This window comes from Megalops cyprinoides, chromosome 11 (assembly GCF_013368585.1).
Source record: "Megalops cyprinoides isolate fMegCyp1 chromosome 11, fMegCyp1.pri, whole genome shotgun sequence".
NCBI classification, from domain to species: Eukaryota; Metazoa; Chordata; class Actinopteri; order Elopiformes; family Megalopidae; genus Megalops; species Megalops cyprinoides.
The window spans coordinates 37752808-37771512 of record NC_050593.1 but is presented as its reverse complement, the minus strand read 5'-3'; the positions used below and the strand labels follow the sequence as shown (position 1 = coordinate 37771512).

At 45.7% G+C, this 18705-nt stretch overlaps 1 protein-coding gene across 2 annotated transcripts; it reads right to left on the bottom strand.

Annotated features, from left to right (window-relative positions):
* Window positions 1-327: 327 nt before the first annotated feature.
* LOC118786176 (signal transducer and activator of transcription 1-alpha/beta-like) lies at window positions 328-15475 on the bottom strand. Of its 2 annotated transcripts, none has more exons than XM_036541258.1 (24): window positions 15369-15475; window positions 13439-13570; window positions 12831-12975; window positions 12503-12598; window positions 12201-12290; window positions 11910-11988; window positions 11370-11461; window positions 10556-10707; window positions 9209-9367; window positions 8705-8797; window positions 8502-8561; window positions 8379-8408; window positions 8186-8276; window positions 8036-8077; window positions 7409-7492; window positions 7005-7103; window positions 6756-6891; window positions 6412-6467; window positions 5326-5417; window positions 3862-4001; window positions 3079-3267; window positions 2424-2499; window positions 1739-1835; window positions 328-1160 (listed from the first exon to the last, which is right to left on the bottom strand). In XM_036541258.1, the coding sequence occupies exons 2-24, from the start codon at window positions 13564-13566 to the stop codon at window positions 1140-1142; spliced, it is 2247 nt and encodes a 748-aa protein (XP_036397151.1). In that variant the 5' UTR covers window positions 13567-13570; window positions 15369-15475; the 3' UTR covers window positions 328-1139. The 2 variants fall into 2 exon arrangements, with proteins under 2 accessions (XP_036397151.1, XP_036397152.1); XM_036541259.1 differs by having other exon boundaries at window positions 13439-13566.
* Between the last annotated feature and the right edge of the window lie 3230 nt (window positions 15476-18705).

The following is an 18705-nucleotide window of genomic DNA, read 5'->3' as shown; positions in this document are numbered from 1 at the left end:
TGTGTGTGCGCATGAGTGCGTGTGTGCGTGCGTGTGTGAGCACTTGTGTGTGCGTGCGTGTGTGAGCACTTTGCGCGCGTGTGTGAGAGCGCTTGTGTGTGCGCGCGTGTGCATGTGTGTGTGCGCATGAGTGCGTGTGTGCGTGCGTGTGTGAGCACTTGTGTGTGCGTGCGTGTGTGAGCATGAGTGCGTGTGTGCGTGCGTGTGTGAGCACTTTGCGCGCGTGTGTGAGAGCGCTTGTGTGTGCGCGCGTGTGCATGTGTGTGTGCGCATGAGTGCGTGTGTGAGCACTTGTGTGTGCGTGCGTGTGTGAGCACTTTGTGTGTGTGTGTGTGTGTGAGGCCTGTGTTTCTTCTTCACTATGAACACTTTCTGTTTTTATTATTCCATTTAGTACAGGGATTCCAAAGCACCGTCCATTTCCATCTGACGTTTACAAAAACAAGTCCTCTACAGTCACAACGATTCAGAAATACAACTGAAAATGAATGGCCAACTTGTGAGAGATGATCTTAAGAACTGCTGCCGTTTTCCCCAGTATGCTCTGTATAAACGTATGCACAGACTGTTTTGTTGAGTCTGATTGCTTTATTGACAGGTTGAATGACACCAGAACCCCAGGTGTTGAAAATGTGGGCATTCTCATTGCAACATTTCCCAGAATGCACTGGGACAAGCCATGGAGATATAGTTCAGTGTCACATAAACACAGCTGTTAAGGCGCTAAAGAAAGTTTCTTTTAGATAAGAACATGAGGTTTGTCCATCTGGTCACACTCTGTGTTCACTGTCTACAGTACAACAGAACCACACACATCAATGCCATATTCTTCAAAGAAATAAGAAGCACATCCAAACATACTATACACAAAGATTGCATCAAACATTTAAAATCATGTATTTAAAAGAAATAATGCACATTTTCTTAAATAGGCGAGTGAACATGTGCACTGCAGTTTCCCCACCTGTACAGTAATGAATGTGAGTTCACAGAGCGTTACAGAACATCACAGACAAGGGAAGTGCTTGAACTGAATAAAATCCAGGTACAAAGCTGTGAAACTCATTCCTTTGATATCAGTGATGGGAAATTTTCCAGGTCCTCTAGGTCAAATCTCGGCCCAGTCTGGGGCAATTTGGCTAGTTTGGGAACGTACACATCTAAAAAGAAAGCATCAAAGTATGATTAAAAAATGGCAAGATAGACAGCGAGATTCCTGACAGACATGGACAGGAAGACTTAAGGTCTTAATGTAGTGAACTCATGCAATCTTGCCACAAAGGGAGTGTTAGGGAGATACCCCAGCTCCCAGCTTACTGCATTTTCAGAAGTGAATGAGTGGCCCTGTCTGAGGGACACAGGGGTGGCATGCAGACATGTACACACCCATCAGAGTGAAGGAGCAGCAGTTACTGAACACACCTCTACATCTCTGATACCAAGTCAGAAAAGGGGTACACCTGAGGCGCACGGCAGAGAAGAGGAAAAGGTACACCTGTAATTCACTGCATCAGGCTACACCAGAGACTGCACTTTCTATCCACTCCAAAGGACCTGACAGCTTAGCTCTTAAAACCATTATTCATGCTTTTGTTACAATCCTCCTTGCGGACTAGCAGATTCTTTCTAAAACAATGAAACATGCATTAAAGCAGATAATTATTGATAATATCATTGATAGGAAGTATGAGCAGGACAGGGATGTGGCAGTGCCACAGGGATAACAAGCTGTACGTACCACATTGTCGATTTCCGCGGGATTAATGAAACATGTGAGCGCTCCGAAATCCTCGGGGGACAAAGGCAACATGGTGTCCTGGAGTCTGGAAGGATGACTGAAAGGACACCAGAGTGACACAGTTACTCAGATCTGTACAGTAACAGCCGCTGTTAGACTACATCTAAAGCACAACTAGGCCAGCGGCACTGACTGGGAAAAAGACAGTGAGTCAGAGGGTAACGGCTCTGATGCAGGCCGTGTTGCAGGCTGAATTTCTCACGAGCTTCACTCAGATCCCTGGAATGTTATTCCTCTTAGGCCACAAGGAACACTATGAAGCCCTGAGCTACGAACACTGTAGATCACCTTACACTGCTGGCAGAATGACCTCATGTACAATATATACAAATATGCAGCTGTGGCCTTGGAAATGAACAGGGCACTTCAGTCTTATCCACAGAGCCACCTGGTCATGGTAACGTACATATCAAGAGTATTGCAGAACTCTTGATGAAGAGCAAGTCTACAGAATAACAAGCAATATATCAGCAATGAAACATCACCATGGAAAAAACAAGGTAACAAACAGAGAAAATTGGACTGCTGCGGAGTTCACAAGATGTAGTCTCAAATGTAGGTTTTAGTCATTTACTCACATACTTCATCAGCACAGCTAATGAGATGAAGTAACCCTCACACTTACACTTCTGACACAGAGATGAGCTCTGTCTTTATGTAGCCAGGGCCGCTGGGACTCTCCACATCCATGGGCTCAGAGGCTGTAGGGAGAGAAACGGCCTGATGTTGCGTAACTCTGCAGCAGCTGTGTGTGTGTGAGCTGCAGAACCAGCTGCACAGCTCAGCACTCAGTCACACACTCCACTGAACGGTGGCAAGTACTGCCTGTGTGTGTCTGTGTGTCAGAGTGAGTGTGTGTGTGCGTGTGTGTGTGTCTGAGAGTGAGTGTGTGTGTGTCTGTCTGTGCGTGCGTGTGTCTGTGTGTCAGAGTGAGTGTGTGTGTGTGTGTGTGTGTGTGTGTGAGTATGTCTGTGAGAGTGTGTGTGTGTGTGTGTGTCTGTGTGTAAGAGTGAGTGAGTGTGTGTGTGCGCGTGTGCCTGTGTGTGTGTGTGTGTGTGTGCGCGCGTCTGTCTGTGAGAGTGTGTGTGTGTGTGTTTGTGTGTAAGAGTGTGCGCGTGTGCCTGTGTGTGCGTGTGTGTGTGTGTGTGTGTGTGTGTGTGTGTGTGTGTGTGTATGTCTGTGAGAGTGTGTGTGTGTGTGTGTCTGTGTGTAAGAGTGAGTGAGTGAGTGAGTGTGTGTGTGTGTGTGTGTCCGCGCGTGCGTGTGTGAGAGTCCCTTACGCTCTGCGGGCCGGCTGTAGTACTTCCCAAAGGCACTGTCCTTGGGGATGTTTGGGTACAGGAAGCGCAGGGGGTTTTCCGGAATGTTCTCAGCAGCCATGACCTTGTAGTTGCGGATGATGTCGGGGAAGGACACAGCGGTCAGCTCCTTCTTAGTGTATGGCTCCACGGCATGGAACATGGGCTCATCTGCAAACAGGGAACCGGCGTGAGCATTTTACACACACACACACGCGCGCGCACACACACGCACGCGCACACACGCACACACACACACACACACGCACGCACACACACATGCACGCACACATGCACGTACACACACACGCACGCACACACACACGCACGCACACACACACACAAAGACACGCGCACACACACACACACACACACACACACACGTGCGCACGCACACACGAACACGCACACACACTCACTCTCTCACACACACGCACGCACACACTCTCACGCACACACTCACTCTCACGCACATGTGCGCGCACATGCACACACACACACAAACATGCACTCACACACACACAAACACAAACTCACACACGCGTGCATGCACACACACGCGCATGCAAGACCACCGTATCTCCAGGAGTTAGTAACTCATCAGTAATTACCAGTCAGTCACTGAGGAGGTCTGAGGGAAACTCAGCCCTCGTCAAGTATCCTCATTCTGTCAGCTCACCTTTTAAGGGCCCACAGCACAAACCAAATGAGACAAACACCTGGCCACACCCCATTCCAGGCGCAGATGCACCCTCTCCCCCTCACCATTGGCTGAGCGCTCCACCCAGGTGAAGGTGATGGCCCCTTCTCGGCTGCTCTCGCTGAAACGCAGTAGGAAGGTTCCGGGACTCTTGTCCTTCAGCAGAGCCCGCTCGCGGTCCTTACTGACAAATCCCATGATGCACCTGCAACCCACATGGACACAAAGAGCATGACACAGTGTACACACACACTCCCACCACCTCCAATATTCTCACACACACTCCCACCACCTCCAATATTCTCACACACACTCTTACCACCTCCAGTATTCTCACACACACTCCCACCACCTCCAGTATTCTCACACAGCAGGACACCACACAGTGACCAAGACCATTTATACACAAACACATGAGAAACTAAATATATTTAACTTTCTGTCAAACCACAGAGTTTAAAAGTCCTAGTAAAAGTAGATAAAATACAAAATAATGTTATAAAGGTTTGCATTCCCTAGTCTGCAAGCGCACTGTGGAATGATGCACAGGGTGCTGGACTTGAATGAGGCATGAGATATTTAATGTTCTTAGTACATCTGAGGATAAAAAGTTTGTAAAAAGGGGATATATTGCCAAAGGTTGTACACATATGCATATAATAGATATACTTAACAATTTGTCTATTTGTGCATATTAATTCACTGAATCTATTAACGTAGCTATACTGATTGGTAATCATGCATCATATTCACCAAGCATTCTGCAGCTCTGTGTGTGTCCACACAGCTGGTAGCTAAATAAGTTACCATTATATGCAACCATTATATGTTACTGGCTGTCATGCATCTGATGCATGAAGCTGTGGGTAAGAGCCAAAAGATATATATTAGATTTTTTGTTATATTTGTTTTGTAGAATTCCTCGGATGCAATGTGGACAAGTCAGAGGTGTTATCTGTGATTGATTCACCAGCTCATGGCTTTCATTTTCTGTGCTCCATTAGTCAGTCCTAAAAGTAATATTGTTTACATGAATTGGAAAGAAGAGTTTTTAGGTAATACGTGGAGCAACAGTTGTTTGACGGGAAAGGTAGTGAGAAAAGTAATGAAAAAGGCAGAGAAAATGTCTGAGAAACTGATAAGAAAACAAGGATGAGAAAAATTAGAAACAGTTTACGTTCTATTTGTTTTTGAATAAATTGATTAATTTTCAAAAAAGAAAACGAATGGCCTCTGAAGTTTTTTTAAGCTGACATTACACTGTGCACAGGTAAGAATCCTACTCAAACTAGTAGTGTCAACTCCTACTGCAAAAACATCTGAAAATAAAAACAATTGCACAGCACTACCTGAAAACAAAATTTACTACACTTTGTTCACCATTAGAACATTACTAGAGTATTACTTTTTAATCTTACATGACAAATAGCATTCATTAATCTCTGAAAACATGCAGTCACTTCATGCATTCAGATGTCAGCTGCAGGTTAAAGCAAACAGGTTAGTGGAAACACTGACAGACATATTACCCATCATTCCACAGGGCCAGCAGGTGCCTCTTGATGAGCTCCAGAATGGCTTCTATCCACAGCCAGAAGGGGAAGTTCTTCTCGTTGACGTTCTCCTTGGGCAAAGACAAACTCACTACATCCACAGCTTTTCACAGCAAACTCACTACATCCACAACCCTAACCCTCTGCGCCTTCCATAAGCTAAGAACACACCCAAGAGTGTGCAACACCGCCATGACGTGGTCAGTGTGTACGAGGCAGAAACATGCACCCTCCAGAGCACTGCTTTCATAAAATGCAATCACAAACAAATTTTAAATGGTCATCAAACATTTAATCTCATGAAGACAGACAGAATTCACATTCACAAGATTTTTTTAATGATTGCTGATTAATATATAAGGCAATTTTCAATAACATGCAGTTCAAATGTTGCTGTTATGCTGTTAACACCAAGCTGGCCTATCAGATTGTACGGCTGGAACTGCCTGTTTTATGAACCCCAGTTTGGAGTAGCCACTCTCACACTCCACTCGACTCTTCACAAACCCTGCATGTTGGGGATGTAAGCCAGGAAAGGGCAGCCCTGAAACACACACCCCTGCAAAGCAGAGGATGCAGCAGCCTCACTGACTGCACCCGGTTACGTGCCTTCCCCAGCGGTTACGCGCCTTCCCCAGCGGTTACGCGCCTTCCCCAGCGATTACGCGCCTTCCCCAGCGGTTACGCGCCTTCCCCAGCGGTTACGCGCCTTCCCCAGCGGTTACGCGCCTGCCCCAGCGGTTACGCGCCTGCCCCAGCGGTTACGCGCCTGCCCCAGCGGTTACGCGCCTGCCCCAGCGGTTACGCGCCTGCCTCAGCGTTTACACACCTTCCCCGCACCTTCCCCAGCGGTTACACACCTTCCCCAGCGGTTACGCGCCTTCCCCAGCGTTTACACACCTTCCCCGCGCCTTCCCCAGCGGTTACACACCTTCCCCAGCGGTTACGCGCCTTCCCCAGTGGTTACACACCTTCCCCGCGCCTTCCCCAGCAGTTACGCACCTTCCCCAGCGGTTACGCGCCTTCCCCTGCGGTTACGCACCTGCCTCAACAATTACTCACCTTACAAAACTTGGTCCAGGGGATGAGACCATCAGGGTTTCCAGCCGCCTCACGACCTGCAGGAAAGCAACCTCCTCAGAACCTGGGTGACGAGTCACCTCACTATCTCTTTAGCTCATCATCCTGTCACATACAAACTCTGCTGTTCAGAGGAACAAATGGACACTCACAGCCACCATGTTAACAAACTGCAAACTGTACAAACCATGCATCACTGACTGACATTAAAAGACTCATTCCACTCTCAGACTTTTACTGGCAATCGTTCTGCAGTGGTTACATTTAAGCAGTGCTACTAATGCTAAAGGAACACAGTGCATACAGACTCCATTTCCCATAATCACCCAGGAGCTTGTCTCCCAGCATGCTCAGCTGTTCTGCGTTCAGTCCCCGCTTGGTGACAGAGGAGAACTGCCAGCTCAGCACCTCCGACAGCTGGCTCCAGCGAGCCTGGGGGGGGCTCAGGAAAAACGACAGATTCTGAAACGACAGAAAACAGAACCCAGGTTAGCAAAGGTGTTTGGCTGGGCGCTGTGTCTACGCACAGTCTTCCTCTGCTTATTGCGTCTGTAATTCACGATGGCATAGCCTACCTTGGGCTCACTGCTCAGCATGTTGTACCACAGGATGGAGGCCCAGCCGCTGGGCAGCTGGCTGACATTGGAGATGACCACCAGGGGGAGTGAGCTGGTCTACACAGGGAAGAGACCAAGAGATGGAGGGATTATCAGTCAGCACTGACCTACTGAGGGCACAAGGACGCACTGCTCTCTTTAAATGTATTAAACCTGACTGCTCTCTCTGCACCTCAGTACACTTTGGCTCATTATAATCTTTAGATACATTTCAAAACTTACTGTTTTCTGTATGTACCTCGTTAAAATCTACTGATAATAATATTCATATTATGATCCCAATATATTATCATATATCATTTACATTAAATTTTTCTCTTCTCTCTGGGTTTCAGCATTGCATACCTCAGGCTAATGCTTACCTCTAGGTCGATGACAAGTCCTGGCTGACAGAGCTGTGTCTCAAAGCTGATAGAGTGCAGCTCCTCTGTCACAATGAGTGGGCCCTGAAATAACAGCATGTAAGCAGGTAGCAGCCATGACATTACAACACAATGAGCGGCCTGACAGCATTAAGCCATCAGTCATAACACAGTTTAGATCTCTTTTTCACTTTTCACAACATTCTCTGCCATTTACATTACATTTATTTACATTTATTAATTTGGCAGACGCTTTTATCCAAAGCGACTTACAAGTGAGGTACAGTATTACACAAGAGAAAAACCATACAGAGTCAACAATTTTAGAAGCGCTGCGTGACCAGGTTTCAACGGCTGGCCAGACAAGGTACAAACTACCAGGTAAAGCTAACAACTGTGTTAAACCATTAGATTACAGTGTTTTTCTAACAATATTTTATAGTTTAGTAGGAGACAGTTTGAGACATGAGAATTTCCTGTAGAGGTAGTGTTTCAGGTGGTCAGGTGAGAGCTGTGTCTTCAGATGTTTCCTGAAGACAGAGAGGGACTTGGCAGAACGGATGGAGTGTGGAAGTTCACTGCACCATTGGGGGATAACGGCGGAGAAAGACCACCCCTGTTCCTCACCTCATTGGTTCGGTTGCCTGCTGCTTTCTGTTCTTTCAGCTGCTGTAGTTGGGGGAAAAGAATGACAATACTCACTGATTCTCTTTACGGAAGTAAACTTTTTCACTACGTTTGTTGCACAAATATTATCAGGCTGTTAAAAAGTCATACCAGATGGCGGAACTCTGCTGCTAAGCTCCCATTGGACTCTTCCATGTTCATGACTTTTGTATTGGTGCCCAGGATGTTGAATTTACGGAAACTAAAGCAGAGCATGAAGGAAATTACAATTATAAATAAATATGCGCCATGTGCATCTACAATACATACAGTCAACAAATGTATTTAATAAATCCTGACATACCCTTTCAGTGTGTTCTTTTCAGGAACATCCCTAAAGAGGACACAGGATGAGTCAGCCAAGCTTGGAGACTGCAGCTCTATGTTATCACAGTTAGACTTATTTGTTGATCACATTCTAACTTACTTATCAAAAGAGGCTTTGACCCTGAGCTGGTAGTTGAATTCCTGGAGTTTAACCAGCAGTCTAAGGAGGAAAACAAATATTTTGAAAATATATAGAAAGATACTGTGGCAGATTCTGAAATTCAGAAAACACTGTCTGGCAGATGTGAAGTCAGAGCTGACTTCTTAAGGACTGATTGTACCAGTAAGGTAAAGAGAACATACCGGAGTTTGACAGTGAACTGCACCCCTGTCTTCAGCACCAGGGGTCTCTGTGGATGTGTTGGCATACAGGGCTGCCTCTCCACCACAATGGAGCTAAAAGATACCAGGACATCCCAACCTCAGACTCCTACACAATGGCAACCTGTGCCAACTCTGCGGTCAACATGACCACATTTAGCTTTATTTAACATCAACATACAGCTGTTCACAGTGACAGCGCTGCAAAGGCAAAGCCTAATATAATTATGAAAAACACACCCCAGCAGATATGGATAAATGCTTTTCCCTGCTTAATGCAACTCTATTTTCAAATCTCCAAAATATGTAAAATTTTTGGTGCCTTAGAGAGATGAGCTGAGGGGACCCTGGCCAACATACCCACCCCTATCCCCTGCGGGCCATTACATGCCCACGTCCTGCCACGCCCAGTAACACACCCCAAAGAGACAAGGGGAAAACAGGGACACTTTTTTGTTTTTTGGGGGCTTTATCTGCATCTCTTACTTGATGACGAGGTGCCGGAAAAGCGAAAGTGCACGATCCTCCAGGAAGTTCTTCTTCTGTGTGATGGGGTCGTTCTCGTAGGTGTACTTCTGCTCCAACTCCTGCAGCTTCTTCAGCTGCTGCCGCACCTGCTGCAGACTCTCCGCCACCACTGTGAACCTGCACCACACATAGCAGAAGCTCTGTTAATACACCCTAACCCTAATCCTAACCCCAACAACCTAACCATAACTGTAACCCTAACCCTAACAACCTAACCATAACCGTAACCCTAACCCTAATCCTAACCCCCAACAACCTAACCATAACCGTAACCCTAACCCTAATCCTAACCCCAACAACCTAACCATAACCGTAACCCTAACCCTAACCCCAACAACCTAACCATAACCGTAACCCTAACCATAACCCTAATCCTAACCCCAACAACCTAACCCGGTATTCTACAGACCACCACAGTCAAGAACAACACAAGAAACACAACATACCTCATTAAACAAAAATTCACAATTGACACAAACAACTGCATGTATGTCATACAGTGTGAACACTGTGACATAAAATATGTACGAGAGACAGGCAACACAATTAGGACTGGATTAGCCCAACACATATAATATCAGAAACCACAGGGACACTAGCACACACCTAGTGGCCCATTTCCTCCACCATGGACTTGGGTCACTGGAAATATCGGGCCTTAAAACAAACATCAACTGGACACCAGAAGAAAGAAGAAGGGCAGAAAAACACTGAATCAGGAAACTCAACACAAATTTTCCAGGAAGACTAAACAAACACACATAACAATGCTAAACACAACCCTGACCCTAACCCTAACATAACCCTAAACCTAACACTAACCCCTAACCTCTAACCCTTACCCTAACCCTACACACAAATCCAACACTAGGGTTACAAAAATGCTGTCTACCCAAGGGCTCCAGTACACTGAATGGCCAATGCAAACTTTTCTTTCCTAAGGGGCCCTCACAGAGGACAACTTAGGAAAGAAAGATTTTTCCTAACCTAACCCCTAACCCTAACCTCTAACTCCAAAACTAACCCCAATCCTATCCCTAACCCTAACCCTGAACCCTAACCCTGACCCTGAACCCTAACCCTAACCCTAACCCTGAACCCTAATCCTAACCCTCTCTGCCATGGCTGTGAGCCTGTGTCACACAGAGCAGGACCTCTACCAATACAGTCAACACGCATTCCTATATACTCACACAGAGAAATGATCTCACATCCTGAACACACTGCAAACTAAGTCCTGTAGCTGGACGTGACATGGTGTTGGTAAGGATAATATGTGCAGCAGCACCCCCTTGAGGCCATTACCAGGTCTGAAGCTGGTCCAGGCAGGCGTTGGGTGGGCCCCCGATGCAGGCGATCTGCTGACGCCGCTTCCACTCCGGCAGCTCCTCCGTGATCAGCGCATACTGGATCTGCTCCGCCATGTTCAGCACGTCCGCCATCTGCCGCACCACGTCCTGCGTCGCATTCACACGTATCGGTCACATGTCATGCAGTGCTGCGCATGCCTTCACCTCTCAGCAATCACATGCTCTCCCTGCACCCCTGCGTCTGCCAACCCTAACCCTAACCTTACACTCTAACCATAACCATAACCCCTAACCCCTAACTCAGCCCTAACCCTAACACTAACCCTTCCCCTCCCTGCACCCCTGCGTCTGCTAACCCTAACCCTAACCTTACACTCTAACCATAACCATAACCCCTAACCCCTAACTCAGCCCTAACCCTAACACTAACCCTTCCCCTCCCTGCACCCCTGCATCTGCTAACCCTAACCCTAACCTTACACTCTAACCATAACCATAACCCCTAACTATAACCCCTAACCCCTAACTCAGCCCTAACCCTAACACTAACCCTTCCCCTCCCTGCACCCCTGCGTCTGCTAACCCTAACCCTAACCTTACACTCTAACCATAACCATAACCCCTAACTATAACCCCTAACCCCTAACTCAGCCCTAACCCTAACACTAACCCTTCCCCTCCCTGCACCCCTGCGTCTGCTAACCCTAACCCTAACCTTACACTCTAACCATAACCCCTAACTATAACCCCTAACCCCTAACCCTAACACTAACCCTTCCCCTCCCTGCACCCCTGCGCTGGCTCCTTGCCTCTCTCTGTATGTTGAGCTTGATGAACATCTCCCGAATGAGCATCTCCTCGCGTTTGATCTCCTTCTGGGTGGTCCCATTTGCTTCGTGTTCTATGCAGAATACAGAGATTACATTTTACAACCTTAGAAATGCAGAGTGCTCAAGCCATATAAACTGAAATTTTGACTTAAGATGACAGTGCCAGTTTTGTCATTTTAATATTCTTTTCCTACTCTGGTAACTATGTTCATACACATATGCAGTAAAGACACATTTTTGCTCTTCTGGATTAGTATGTTTGTCAATTTAATATATTGAGTACTGCAATTCTAAACAAGTTGATCCTATATCATGACTGGCAAATGAAACACTCACACTACAGACAAAAAGTGATCATACATAATACAAACACTGCTTCAGTAACTGCAACTGACAGACAGCTCTTTCAAATGACAATGTCCTGAGGAATTGTTGTGTGGACAGCCTAACCTGGAATACACTGTTCATTGTTTGATAACAGTGGTGTATTTTCTTCAGCTGAAACATTTGCTCTCCTACCTCGGCTCTGTAGAGATTTGTACTTGAAGTCATGCTCATCTTGGAGATCTTCCAGTGATTTTATCTTTTGTTCTGTTTCCTGGAGACAGAAATGACAGAAAAAAAACTTTTTTTCGAAGTGCACTTGTATTTCTCTGAACCACAGTGAGATCCTCTTCACTCCAAAACGAGGTTTACTGCTCTGTATCCTGATGTGGAAACTTTGAACATGTGTGTAAACCCAGAGCCAGTACGGACTGCTTCCAATGCATATAAAGGCTGTTGAGTCCGCAGGTCCAAGCCAGTAATTACCTGCACTCTGTTCTTAATGTCTTTGACTTTATTATCCAGCTCCTTCTGCTTCTCCACCACCGTGCTGCTCTGTGTGCTGCCGACGTTGTCCTGATGATCGCAGAGAAAAATAAATATGAACCAATCTCAATGGATCATTTGACAAGAGATTCCAAAATTTTATGTGTATGTGTGTGTGTGTGTGTATGTGTGCACGTGTGTGCGCACATACCACACAATGCATATATACCACAAAACTTGCTTCAGTCTGCAAAAGAGCTGCATTCTCTCTGCACAGACCACAGACAGCTACAATAAAGTACCTCTGTTTTCTTTGCATTGGCCAGAATCTTCTGCTCTTCCTTCAGGCAGCCGCAGATGATCATGGCCATGTGCATCGGATCCTCCTGAAAGTGGTCCTGCAGGAAATACTTTTACTTCAGTGACCTACAGTTTCACAATGTACAGCTCATTTCCCACTGTCCCCGGGGGTAATAACCACAGTTGCAAAATATTACAAACAGCACTCTTGAGAAGGCTCGTTCCTCATTCCTTTGCTTATTTCTCATCTCGTCACTGGCTGTAAGACTTGAGCCCTGGACATTCGGCCGCCCTGTATGAGGTCAGGGATGGCAGCCCTGACTGCAGCACCTGTAAGTTGCGTTTGATCTTGCGAATGTTGTGCTGCAGCAGGAAATTGTTCTCCAGGGCAAAGCGGCTGTACTGGTCGTCCAGCTGGGCCAGGAGGTCATGGAACCGCACCGTCGCAAGGGAAACATTACTGGCCACAAGTTCCCTGTGTGACAGAGAGAGGGACTGAATGTAATGCACTAACCACACACATTAATAAAGAAAACAATCAGTGTGATTACCTATCCTGCAAAATATGCCTTAATTAGCAGCTACAGAGCTGAATTTAAATTAAAACAGCAGACAGAGAGATGACCCAGCTCACTCCACAGGACCCACAGATGCAGTGCTGGGGCAGAACTGAGAGAATCAGCCAGTGAAAATAGGAGCAATCAGCAGGACTGCACCTGCAGAGTGGCCTTCACTGACTCTGACTGCACCTGCAGAGTGGCCTTCACTGACTCTGACTGACTGCACCTGCAGAGTGGCCTTCACTGACTCTGACTGCACCTGCAGAGTGGCCTTCACTGTCTCTGACTGACTGCACCTGCAGAGTGGCCTTCACTGGCTCTGACTGCACCTGCAGAGTGGCCTTCACTGACTCTGACTGACTGCCAGTAAGCGCTTACCAGTCATGACTCTCGATCCACTGGCTGAGGTACTGACGGATCTCCATGGGAAATGTGTCATCATACAGCTGATCCACTTGCTCCAAGTATTTGGACTCCAACTGCTGCAGCTGGTACCACTGGGCCATCTTCCTGAGCAGGTGGAGAGTGTTATGTCATCACACAGATGCTGTCGCAGTGCTGGATATTATCCACTGCAGTACCTGTCTGTAATATAAGACTATCACATGAAGAGCACCTAGATAAGCATTCAATACCTTCTCCCATGTGCAATATCTAGCTCCCTCAGTGAGTCCATGCAGCATCTCTCACAGTGAGCAACCGGATCAAACAGCAGCCCTGAGACACACTGTGTGAGCCAAACACTGTCCACACTGCCGTCTGCTTCAGCTGCGCAGAGCTGAGTGTGTGAACCAAACACTGTCCACACTGCCGTCTGCTTCAGCTGCGCAGAGCTGAGTGTGTGAGCCAAACACTGTCCACACTGCCGTCTGCTTCAGCTGCGCAGAGCTGAGTGTGTGAGCCAAACACTGTCCACACTGCTGTCTGCTTCAGCTGCGCAGAGCTGAGTGTGTGCTTTGTTTAAAAGCGGGTGAGGGCTGATCAAAGCCTTTAAAGCCCCCTAAAGCTGAGTGAGAAACTGCACCATCTAAAGAGGACCTCCATGAAGTAAGAAAGATGCGATGCAAAATGACATCCTGTTTGCACCTGCTGAATCAGGACAATGGGGTTATTGTCACGTGAAATATGGTCTCAATATCAGTCCACAAAAACCTCCTGGCCCTCACAATGTGACCTACTAACAGTGCAAGCTGTGGTTAACCTGCCTGTTGATCCTCTCACACACAAAGTGAAACATTTAGTAAACATCACAGAAAACATAGTTTTTTAGATGGAACCAATGGTGGGAAAATTATGCAAAGTATGAGGAATAAAGGATTTGTCCACATTGTAAAGACATGCACTGAAACAGATTTTCACAATTTTCAGATTTAGCAGGATTGAAGTGCCAGTTAACTTGCTATAGTAGATAAACGGTTCTGAATACAATTTTCTCGGATAGTTTATTTTTAAGCATGCTGGGCACCAAAGGTCAAGTCATGTGAGTATGAATCAGTACGAATGATCAGGAGTCCATTGATGTAAATACATACGAATTCTGTGGCTTTCAGCGTTATCACAAACACTTTTCGCCATATCGCAAACAGAGGTACCAGCTGCCGTGCAAATGTCTTGTCTCAGAGGTTTGATTGCTTCAACAAGCTGTTTAAACGCCGCTTAATAATTTGCAAGCAAAGTAGTTTTATTTGATACAACATACACTGTTGTTCAACTGTATGGTAAAGCCCTCAAAATATCAGTTTAAAAGGAACTGCGTCTCAATAATAGCAATGAGGAAAGTCATAAAAAGAAAACCTGAACAGAATACACAGACACTCGGTGCCAACCTTCCATACTGAATATAAACAGATCAGTTTGACTTCACATCGACAGCCAGTGGTTTTCACCAAACCTCATACAACTTCACAGCCTCTTAATCACTGATCAAACGAGTATCAAACAATAAAAATTCGTGTCTAGACAACATTTTAAACTGAATTAAAGACATGAATCACAAGCAACTTAACACTGCGAACTTTAAGCATCAGATGCTTCGCTCATCGATTTGGATCAAGACTGTGACTCTGACCCCACCACCCCCCGTGTTATGGTTTTAGTTATCCAATTAAATTTATGAAATAAACAGTTTGAGAAATGGTTGTTAATTGTGAATTATAAATTCATGAGCATATTAATATAACTAGTCGGACATACTATAACAACAACTTTGTGTCAACGAGCAGGTCGTACAGTCCGTGCCATGGCATGAACCAAACTCCAGCAGTAACACACCACACCGGGTAAAGTCCGGCTGATCGGATTCGCTTACCTTCAATAACCGCGACCGGACCGCAGCTGTGAAACGGCCTCGACGGCGGACGCTGTGGCGAGTTCTGTCCGGGGCCCAGAGCGCTTCCACCCGAGTCCGTCCGCCACGCCCACTGCCACAGCCCACAGCGGAACTATGAGCGCACAGCTGTATGCTACTGGGCGACACTGTAAGACTGACACCTGTATCTACCAATCATAATTCACATTTTTCTAGCCCTGCTTGTGTTGAACTTGATAACCAATCAGTGAGGAGCACACTCCAGCAGGTACCTCCTGTTTGTAAAGGAATAGCGTCGCTGCTTACGCCACTGCCGTTCTGACAGCCGCGTCTCCCCCCTCTGTCCAGTACACCGACTGAGAAAGCGAAACGTTACAGCTCCGGCATAAATAGAAACTTACGTTTGACTGACACATGATCAAGACGATAACAGAATAATGACAATAAGATAAATTAGAGTCACCGTAATTTACATACATTTTTATAGACACATAGAACTGGTCTAGATATTTTGATTCAAAGTCCAAAGATTCATAAACAGGAGGCTGCTCACCCGGCTCTGAATTGCGTGCAAAGATTTTCAATATGGCCAATAACTAAGATACGTGGACCAAGTGTGCTGTAGAGTATGAAAATATATTTCAGGGAAACAGATGAACATAACACCAAAAAAGCAAACACTCGTTATCTGCATTCGAGTACTTCACCCGATGAATGTCGTCATGTGACTGTTATTTGAAGTGAGCGCATGCTACAGATTTTTATCGCTGGTTTTCCGCATTTAGCCGCCTCACCCGGCGGGGGTAGTGGCAGCTGGCGGAACAGCGCAGCTGAAACCACGAGGTTTCCGGGAAAGCGAAACAAGCCCGGCGGTCGCTGAGCTGGGAGGAAACAGAGAATCGAAACTCAAACCTGGCAACCCTTCCACCCTTGCGTTACTCCCCGAGGGAGGATTATCCTGCAGCATTTTAATATCACAAAAATAGGTTTGCAGAGTTAATTTAATGAAGAAATGCGTCGACCAATGTCAAGGAGCTATAAAATTAAAAACATAAAATTGTCTTGATTTATACCTATTCCCGTAAGTGTCCTTAAGAAAGAAAAGTTCCCGTGGATGTTTAAGAGCACTAAATTGATTAAAATGTTTGTATAATACACCTGAGAACTACACAGAAAACACGTGGGAAAAAGTGCACAAAAATATGAATCATCTACTTAAATTTGAATAAAAAAATTAAAAGCACTGTATCAAAAGATCAATTTCTGCAACAATTAGCTATTACATTCAGTTTTCCTGCTCATTTAAGGGGAATATGGGGAATTGTTTTTCTTTGTCCATATATTAAAAACAAAAATTCAAATAAAAAATGCAAAATTCTAACAATTCTAACAAAATATACAGTTCCCCCATGAATGCAGAAAAGCATGCTCTATAAGACAGAAATATGATATACTATTGTATTTCACAGAGCAAATTCAGATTGTTCAGAAATAATTATTTATTCCACTCACAAGGATCATAATGATCCCCCTTTAAATAATCTTTAAAGCAAAATCTGAACAAACAATTCCATACCAAAATTCATCTTATTGGAAGTTCTATTGAAGATTCTGGAATTATACAGAATGTAGAGACATCTAAAGGTTTCCTGTTTCCCTGTAAAAGAAGTGAGGAAGAAACCATGATGGGCTGTGCTGTTGCACTGAAATAAAACAGGACAGGGTGGTGGGACTCACCCCAAGACAGAGCTGAGGCTTAGACTGACGTTAGTGTGGACAGCATTCACACTGTGGACCACAATCACAGTGTCGACCACAGTCACAGTGTGGACAGCATTCACAGTATGGACAGCATTCACAGTGCGGACCACAATCACAGTGTCGACCACAGTCACAGTGTGGACAGCATTCACAGTATGGACAGCATTCACAGTGCGGACCACAATCACAGTGTCGACCACAGTCACAGTGTGGACAGCATTCACAGTGAGGGACAGTGTGGACAGCATTTACAGTGAGGGACAGTGTGGACAGCATTCACAGTGGGCACAGCATTCACAGTGAGGGACAGTGTGGACAGCATTCACAGTGAGGGACAGTGTGGACAGCATTCACGGTGAGGGACAGTGTGGACAGCATTTACAGTGTGGACAGCATTCACAGTGAGGGACAGTGTGGACAGCATTCATAGTGAGGGACAGTGTGAACAGCATTTACAGTGTGGACAGCATTCACAGTGGGGGACAGTGTGGACAGCATTCACAGTGAGGGACAGTGTGGACAGCATTCACAGTGAGGGACAGTGTGGACAGCATTCACAGTGGGGGACAGTGTGGACAGCATTCACAGTGGGGGACAGTGTGGACAGCATTCACAATGGGGGACAGTGTGGACAGCATTCACAGTGAGGGACAGTGTGGACAGCATTCACAGTGGGGGACAGTGTGGACAGCATTCACAATGGGGGACAGTGTGGATGCTTTTCAACTCACCCATCACTGTTGTTTGCAGAAAGAATGGGACAAAGGGAGAACAAAGACAAATATGCATGTCCCCATGGTTGACAAAAGGTATTCTATGGTTCTCCTTCACATCATGTTGTGACATGTATTATGGTAGTCCAGCACAGTAGCAATACTATTTCAAGCACTTTAACTCCTCTGACTTCAAGCCTCATACAGAGCTGAAGTCAAAAAAGGGAGGAACAAGCCATAGGAAGTACCTCACCAGAGGCCTACCAGGACCACAGATGGAGTCCTTTCAAAGAAACAGAGGATATTATTGAGGTGTATATTCAGATAGAGAGATAAGGTTAAAGGAGTTTGCATTAGTCAATTTCCTTCATGTAGTAAAAAAAATAGTTAGCCAGGTATATAGCAAGTTAGGTGTAAAGTGGCTTTACACACATTTCAATATTTCAAAGGCTTTCGGAAGTAAAGAGTGAAGTGTCTGAATGGTGTTGTGTCACACTCACTGGTCTGGGAGTGTTAGCCTGGTTTGACACTGTTTCTTACTTAACTTGAATGGATACATTTCTGTTCTTTTGTGCTGGAAGTCACTCTGGATAAGAGTGTCTGCTAAATTAATGTAATGTAATGTTAGTAGAAATTGTATTACAGTATTCAGTGTATTCAGACTAAAGGCTGCTGATCACTTACACGTTTTCAGTTTTGGTGATTCAGGCTTGATTTACGCTCCTGTGTATCTCTTTAAATGGCGGAGTGCTGTGAAAACATGTAAATTGCCCAGGAAAAGCACACCTTTCTGCCCCTGGCTTGCTGGGGCTTACAGAGCTATCAGTCCTCATTGCAGCTGCAAGAAACTCATTTTAATTATG

Excerpts from the sequence above, each read along its gene's own strand:
- LOC118786176 (XM_036541258.1), bottom strand. The coding sequence starts at position 13,566 with ATGGCCCAGTGGTACCAGCTGCAGCAGTTGGAGTCCAAATACTTGGAG. Across the intron at positions 9,368-10,555 it reads CTGGACCAGCTTCAGACCTG|GTTCACAGTGGTGGCGGAGA; the intron begins GTAATGGCCTCA and ends TGTGTGGTGCAG. Across the intron at positions 3,268-3,861 it reads GGTGGAGCGCTCAGCCAATG|ATGAGCCCATGTTCCATGCC; the intron begins GTGAGGGGGAGA and ends CCCTGTTTGCAG.